This window comes from Mesitornis unicolor, unplaced genomic scaffold (genome assembly GCF_000695765.1).
Source record: "Mesitornis unicolor isolate BGI_N332 unplaced genomic scaffold, ASM69576v1 scaffold1131, whole genome shotgun sequence".
Classification (NCBI taxonomy): Eukaryota; Metazoa; Chordata; class Aves; order Mesitornithiformes; family Mesitornithidae; genus Mesitornis; species Mesitornis unicolor.
The window spans coordinates 8352-16278 of NW_010165541.1; the positions used below are offsets into that span (position 1 = coordinate 8352).

The 7927-nt window shown below is 49.5% G+C and overlaps 1 protein-coding gene across 1 annotated transcript in view; it reads left to right on the forward strand.

The window, feature by feature from the left end:
- TFRC (transferrin receptor) overlaps positions 1 to 4906 on the forward strand; it is an 11844-nt gene extending 6938 nt beyond the window's left edge. Inside the window, exons 11-18 of the mRNA XM_010194639.1 lie at positions 506 to 591; positions 714 to 777; positions 1121 to 1188; positions 1555 to 1622; positions 3062 to 3143; positions 3600 to 3821; positions 4252 to 4392; positions 4664 to 4906. Of these exons, the coding sequence (XP_010192941.1) occupies positions 506 to 591; positions 714 to 777; positions 1121 to 1188; positions 1555 to 1622; positions 3062 to 3143; positions 3600 to 3821; positions 4252 to 4392; positions 4664 to 4906 (974 nt within the window). The remainder of the gene's footprint in view (positions 1 to 505; positions 592 to 713; positions 778 to 1120; positions 1189 to 1554; positions 1623 to 3061; positions 3144 to 3599; positions 3822 to 4251; positions 4393 to 4663) is intronic.
- Positions 4907 to 7927: the final 3021 nt, after the last annotated feature.

Genomic DNA, 7927 nt, shown 5'->3' on the forward strand with positions numbered 1-7927 from the left:
GAGAAAGCTTCCTGAGAAGCTCTTACTTGTCCAACATATCCAACTTGACTGCAGTGTGCACCCACTTCAAAGGGACTGCCTGCTTGTATCTGGTATGGCTTGAATGAAAGAATGTCCTTGGATAACACATGATGCAGACCTCAAACTCAAGCTGTCTATTGGACAGCCAGGCCTGAAGGTGGGAAACCATTGAAGTAGCTGACCAGCTGGAGTGGTGTGGGCTGCGTGGTGGTGGTGGTGTGAGTGCTTCTGGCTCCAGGGTTAATTTTGGACTCAGGCAGCTAAATAAAAAAGGGAAGAAATGCAGACAGTGTGGTTTTCTTGCACAGCTCTGCAGTGTGAGGAGGTACCGTGTCCATGCAGCTGCCAGAGTGCATGTTTGTCTGCAGCAGCCAGAATGCTTCAGCTCTGTCTGAGGAGCAGATGATTGATCAACCCAGGCCCTCAGTGCTAATCTAATCTCCATGGGCAAAGGACAGACATCTCAGTCTCTCTGTCTTTGCAGGTGGCTACAAACCAAGACGCAGCATCATCTTCGCTAGCTGGAGTGCGGGGGAGTATGGAGCTGTGGGTGCTACCGAATGGCTGGAGGTAGTGTGTTGTTGATAGACCTCTGTGTGATGACTGCACAGCTGTGATTTGCTGTTTCTGTAGAGTAAACATCTTGGTGTTGGACTGCTACCACTCATCTTAAAATACTTGTTTTGTTCTAGGGGTACTCTGCCATACTGCATGCCAAAGCCTTCACTTACATTAACTTGGATGCTGCAGTCCTAGGTAACCTGCTACTCTTTAAGTTTCTTGAAACTGAGTAGGACCAGAATAACTTGACAGTTAACTTAATCTCCAGGAGCGGGGGCTGTGCCAGAGGTTGGTGCTGGGTGTTTGGCTGAAGGCTGCCATGACTCCATTTATTCTCTGCTCTTGTCATTGAAGCTGGGAGGTTGCTTCAGCCTGAGCCAGGAGGCGGTAGCCCTGCTAGTGCCCAGTAGATTGTCCTTTGTCTGAGAATCCTTTTGCAACTAGTTGTAGATCAGTTGTTGCTCAGTCAGAGGGCTGAACAGCTCTAGCAGTAGTGGTTAATTAGGCCGGCAAGTCAAACGCCCTTTCTTTTTTGCAGGTGCCAACCACTTGAAGATTTCTGCTAGCCCATTGCTGTACACATTGCTGGAGAGAACTATGAAAGGGGTGAGTCAAAGGGTCTTGGGCTAATTGAGGTGACTGTGGTTTTGAGGAGGAACTAAAAGCAGCCAGAGCTGTGCTGGGTCACTTTCCCCATTTGAGACCTTCTGAGGAGAAAGCCCCATGTAGGAGAAAGGGCTGAGATACTCTGGAGAGCCTTGTCTGAAGTCAGATTGGCTCTGGGAATCACAGTTCATGCATGCAGAATCTCAGGTCAGCAAATGCCACAATTCAGTGGGAGGTGAATGCCTGTCCCACGTGACCATGCCTGTGTGGAGAAAGGTCGGGAGAGCACACCTGACTCCCATCTGCACAGCAGTGGAAGCCCAAGCAGAGGTTGGAACAAGTGCACTGACTATCATCTCTGTGCAGGTGAAGGACCCAGCCAAGAATTCGCGAAGTCTGTATGACAGAGTTGGCTCTGATTGGGTAAAATCAGTGTAAGTATTGTCATCCTGCTCTCTGGCAAAGCAAATCTCTGTAAAGAAATAGGCTAAATGGCTTCTGCTCTTTGCGCTGGAGTGTCATACAGCTGCCTGGGGTGGGTTCTGCCTGCTGCAATGGGATCAAGCGAGTGTGAACAGTAAACTCGGGTTGCTCAGAGCCCTTTCAAGCCTGACTCTGAATGTCTCCAGGAACGAGGCATTTACCACCTTACTGAGCAACCTGTTTCAGTGTCTCACCACCCTCATGGTAAACAATTTATTCCTAATGTCTAATCTAAATCTACCCTGCTTTAGTTTAAAATTATTGGCTCTCATCCTTGTAAAAAGTCCCTCCCCAGCTTTCTTGTAAGCCCTCTTCAGGTACTGGAAGGCTGCTATGACGTCTCCCTGTAGCCTTCTCTTTTCCAGGCTGAACAACCCCAGCTCTCTCAGCTGGTCTTCATAGGAGCGGTGCTCCAGCCCCTGATCTTTTTTGTGGCCCTCCTCTGGACTCGTTCCAGCAGCTCCATGGCCTTGTACTGAGAGCTCCAGAGCAGTACTCCAGGTGGGGTCTCACCAGAGCAAAGCAGAGGGGCAGAACCCCCTCCCTCGCCCTGCTGGCCACACCTCTTTTGATGCAGCCCAGCATGTGGTTGGCAGCCTGGGCTGCAAGAGCACATTGTTAGTTCACGTCCAACTTTTTGTCCACCAGCACCTCCAAGTCCTTTTCCACAGGGCTGCTCTCTATCACAGCATCCCCCAGCCTGTATTGATAATGAAGATTGCCCCTGCCCAGGTGCAGGACCTTGCACTTGGCCTTGTTGAACCTCATGATGTTCACATGAGCCCACCTCTTCAGCTTGTCTGGGTCCCTCTGGATGGCATCCCATCCCTCTAGCATGTTGACCACACCACTCAGCTTGGTATCATCTGCAAACTTGCTGAGGGTGCCCTTGATCTCACTGTCTGTGTCATGATGAAGATTTTAAACAGCACCAGTTGTTCAGGCAGGACTTGCTCTTAGTAAAGCCATGCTGGCCATCTTGAATGACCTCCCTGTCCTCCATGTGCCTGCTCAGAGCTTCTGGGAGGGCCTGTTCTGTGTTCCTCTGTCCCATGCCTTCCCAGGCACAGAGGGGAGGCTGACAGGTCGGTAGTTTCCAGGGTCCTCCTTTCTACCCTTTTTTAAAAATGGGCACAATATTTCCCTTCTTCCAGACACCAGAGACTTCACCCAGCTGCCATGACTTTTCAAATATCATGGAGAGTGACTTAGCAACTACATCAGCCAATTCCCTCAGGACTCTGGGAGGCATCTCATCAGGTCCTTGCCAAAACCAGTCTTCCCTAGACAGGGTAGTCCAGTTGACTTAGAGCTTCAACTGTAGGGCTTGTAGCTTTTCTCCTGGGATGTCCAAACCAGTTGGTAACTACTCAGTACTTGTCTTTTGCAGTGTTCCGCTTGGTCTGGATAATGCGGCATTCCCTTTCCTGGCCTACTCGGGCATTCCGGTGGTTTCCTTTGGTTTCTACAATGTAAGTATTGTCTCCATGCAATGAGTACACCGTGCAGGCAAAGTGCTGTAAGGACATCCGCTCTCCAGGGTGGCAGAGCACAAGGTGCTGTCCGTGCAGCCTGCCTGAGGGAGGAAGTGCAGCCTCTGGACCTGGTGACTGGCAGCACTTGCTGTGAAGGCTGCTTCTGGGGCACGGTTGGCCTATGGACTCTGTTCCTGAGCCCATACATAGGGGTCTCTCTGTCTTTGAATCTAGCAAAGTAGCAGAGCATCCTGCTGATAGCTGGAAACTTGAGGGACGAGATGCAGGAGCTCCATCCCCTTTCCCTGTACTTTGAAGTTTTGCCACTAGTCTCACTACTGAGCAGCACAAGGAGATGGGATGTGGTGGGAGTAGCAGGCAAATGTAGTAGGAGGTGAAAAATCCTAGCTGGAAAAGCACTCATGCCTAACTTCAGTGCCTTCTTTCTTGTAGAAAGATGCGGAATATCCCTTCTTGGGCACTACTCAGGACACTGTAGAGAACCTGAAGATGACTGACAATTTGTATGATCTTATGCGTGCTGCTGCAGAAGTTGCTGGACAAATAGCTCTCAGGCTGACTCACGATCATGAGCTCTTCCTGGACTTTGAGAGATACAGTGAAGAGCTGCTAATGTTCCAGTCGAAGCTTTTGGCCTATAATCAGGATGTGGAGGTAAGAAAGGGTCTGAGTGCACTGAATCCCTATAGACTGTTATGGGGCCATGTGCTACCATTGGATATGACAGGGTGGACATCTTGGGGCACAAAATGTGACCCGAATTGACGTTCCTTATAGAGCAGTGCAGGCAGAGTAACCGTGGCAGACAGATCTGGCTGGGGTAAGCTCTTGAGGAAGTGGATGGGGTTAGTTTCTCTGGTTACTGTTCACAGCATGATGCAGCTTTGCATCTCATTTGCACCTCTGCTGAAAACCTACAAGAAACTGTGGGTGGGGAGCTCGGTGACCTCAGAAAAGTCTGCCTGGAACTTGCTCTGCTACTTGGTTAAACTGGCAAAAAAAAAAAAAAACCCCAACATTTTCCTCTTGGTAGGAGAGCAGCAAAAGAAGAAAATCAGGTTTGCTAACAGCTCCTCCCTCACAGGCACTGGGGCTGACCTTGAAGTGGCTGTTTTTTGCCCGTGGTGACTACCAGCGAGCTACAGATGAACTGAGAAGAGACATTGCAAACAGCGACAGGGAAAACAGGATTGTCCGCAGAGCCCTGAACGACAGGATCATGAAGGTGGGTATCCACAACTGGTTTTCCTTTTCTCATGAAGGAAGAGAGCGCTGGCTGGGATGGGCCCCTTCCTTAGGAGCCACGGGCACTGTGCAGACTGGCATCTCTTCCACTTGCTTAGTGTCAATGACTGACTTCTGTGCTTGCTGTTGGAAGAGGGTCTGTCTCTTGTGGGCAAGGGCTGGGTGGGGATCAGTGGCTGGGGGCTCATGATGGGACAGATTACGAACTTGGGAGGTAAGAGTATAACCCTAAATTTGCATCTCTGCTTCAGGTGGAGTATGACTTCCTCTCCCCGTACCTCTCGCCAAAAGATGCTCCCTTTCGCCACATCTTCTTTGGCAGAGGCCCCCACACCCTGAAGAGTCTCCTGGAGAAACTGCAGCTGCTGGGAACCAACAGGGACAGCGTGGATGTGGACATGCTGAAAGAGCAGCTGGCCCTGGCGACCTGGACCATTAAAGGGGCTGCCAATGCCTTAGTGGGTGATATCTGGAATACAGACAACGAATTCTAGGCACAGCAAACACCTGGTTAAGGTACAGGATTAGGGAAACCCACTCCCTAACATGGCATTATTTTTTCCTGTAGATTTTCTGGCAACAAATTTTTTTTTTTTTACTAAAGTTGAGCATAAATTTTGGATCTCACCTTGACAAATTGACAGGAGGCAGTTTTAAAGCAGGTACTCAAATGACCATGAAATCTCCTCTGACCAGGCTCCCATCTGACCACAGTCCAAACTGGTCACATACAGCTGCTTGTGGGGCTTGCTCTCCAAAGTACTCGAGAACTAACAGCTCAGGTGACTCTTGAACTGGTACCTTGAGTGGGGAGATACCTCATCTATTTAGGGTTTTAATTGTTGGCCGCCTAAACCTAGTGACAAAACAGGGAACGGATTCCTCTTAACACTTGTTGTGAGAATCCTTTCTCTGGTAGGGAGCTGCAGAGACCAACCTGTAGTTCAAAAATAAAACAATATAAGTAGTAGCCCGCAAGTGCTGGATTATCAGCAAGCTCTGAAGTGCCCAGCCTGCCTTTCCTCAACAGCAGGGTCCCAGTCACATCTTGGAGGCTTCTCTCTGCTGAGGCAGGTCTCAATACCCAGGGAAAATGACCCAAAGATTATTTAATGCTCCCTTATATCCTCAGCTGGCACCTCTGCGTGTCCTGCGGCATTGAGAAATGGCTCTGGACAGGCGCTTCAGACCTTGCTGCTCTGGGGCCTTTTGTCAAATCGAGCCTCTTGCTGGCCAAACCCTGTTTGACTAAAGCCATTTTGCAGGACATCTCTTGTTTGGCACTGAGATATTTATTTGTTTATTTATTTATCAGTGACAGCGTTCACTATAAATGGTGTGGTTTTTTTTATAGAAGATAATTATCGGAAGCAGTGCCTTCCATAATTATGACAGTTATACTGTCGTTTTTTGAATAAAGCAGCATCTGCTATTACAATCAAACATGATACTGGAACTTTGCATTTAAAATAATCTAAACAGGCCCCTCAAAAAAAGAAAACAAAAGTTTTTGAACACTAGCAATTGAGCTTTCTGTGGCAAAAACACCCCTCTGGAAGAAACTTCAAAGTGTAAACCTGGTAGCAAGTCTCCAGGTTGTGATCTAAAATCATCCTTGGAAAACCTGGGTGGAAACTCAAAATATGAGAAATCTGGCTTCCCTGTGGTGTCTGTGCCCCTCTGTGGGTTTGGACTCCCTCTTTGCCTCCCTTTGCTCGCATGGGGAGCACAGCTTCTTCCCTGGCCCCAGCACTGGTGCAGGGCCTCACTGTGTAGCCCAAGCTCCACCTGTGGCAACACACACAACCTCCTTGTACCTCAGATTAGGCATCGGCCCAAATTTTAAATGGCAGTTTCCTGCAAACTTCCAGTACCTTATGTATCATGAAACCTAACTAACATTATCGGGGGCAGTGTCTCCCATAATGTGTAAAGAACAAGGTAGTTTTTGCCTACCACGGTGTTATATCGGAGGCAGTGACCTCCATATGTTGCACTATGGGTGTACCTAATTATCGGGGACAGTGTTTCCCATAATTGTTCTATGCTTATCATGCAATGTCATCTGCGAAGTTTGATGGTTAGTATCTAACATGGATCAATTTCCTGCAGTCCTATTTTTTCACACTCTGGTGGTGATGCAGATACATACTTCGGTCTGTTATGTACTCCCCTAGACTCGACCTTCTCTCTTAGGCTGAACTGTTTCAACTAGCTGTGCTGTCTTGAAGTGGCTTCCTGCGTCCAGTCACAGGACTGGCGCTTCAGTGTTTAGTGGAAACTAGGCTAATTAGACTGTGTGCTCTGTGATTTAGTCAACTTCCTTCAAATCTGCTACAAAGACGTGGAGAATTAAAGGTGAACATAGGGCTTGGGGCTGACCGCTGTGTGGAGAGCTCTGGTCACTGCTCTGGTTAGTGCACGGACCAGTTAAGAGGCTATGGTGGATATATGGGAAGCTGTTTCCAGGTCTCAGTGAAAACCCCAGGCAAGGACAGTACTTGCCACCTTGGAGACATGGATTTTCATGGATCTGTCTGTAAGCCTGATGCCCAGGCTGCCTCCTTGCTCTTCCTTAACTTCCCTGCTGCTGAAGGCGTGTGTACAGCCCTGTCTGTTACTGTTTCCTAGTGACCCCGCTCTGGATGGCATTTAAGAGCTGCTGTCTGGGAGTCCTCACTGTAGCGTTTGCATGCATCTCGATGTCAGACTTAATCATGCGCTTTATAGCCCGCAGAGAAAAACAAAGCCTTTCTCCTGGCGAGGCAGTACTGCTGTGACTACTGGGTTGTTGGGATGCCTTCCTGGGTGCTGGCATCTGACTGGTACGGAGTGCTAAACTCTGTTGCTGGGTTACCTGCTGTCTGCTTGAATAAAGTTTTAAAGCTTGAACACTCAATGCCTTTTGTGGGTTCTTGCAAAGCCACAATGCTGTCGTGGCTGTCGGTGATTCTGGGCAGATGGAGGGAGGCTGGTAGCTCCCATACCACCTCCTTGACATGCAAAGAGCATGTCCAGACTTCACTGTGCTGCTCGGCTGTGTCCTGCCTCACCACAGGTGACTGGGATGGGGACCCTAGTAAGAAGGTGGCTGGGCAGGGCTGTGGGTGGTGGTGGCTGTGCCCCAGGAAGCCAGAGCTGCCTCTGCATTGTCCCTGGCCCTCACCACCTCGGAGTGCCCCTGTGTCACAGTGTGGTTTGGTATTTGGTCACTGCTTAGAGTCCCAGATTGCTCAGAAGCCAGCTCAAGTGAGACTGCACTGTTTTGGGGCTTGGCATTTTAAATAAGCTCAGCTTTTCACTGCCCCCTGTTCCTGATGCCAGTCTCACAAACGTGAAAACACACATTTGGGGTGGGAGAGAGCCTCTCTAGGAGCCCTGCTCGCACCCTGTGGAGGATCCCTCATCCCTCCTCTTCTGTTAGGGATGAGTTACTCGCTGGGAACGCGTTGTTTCCCGCAACTCCCGCAGTGGCTGTGCAGAGCACCCTGAGAGGCCGGGCCGGGGCTGCAGGG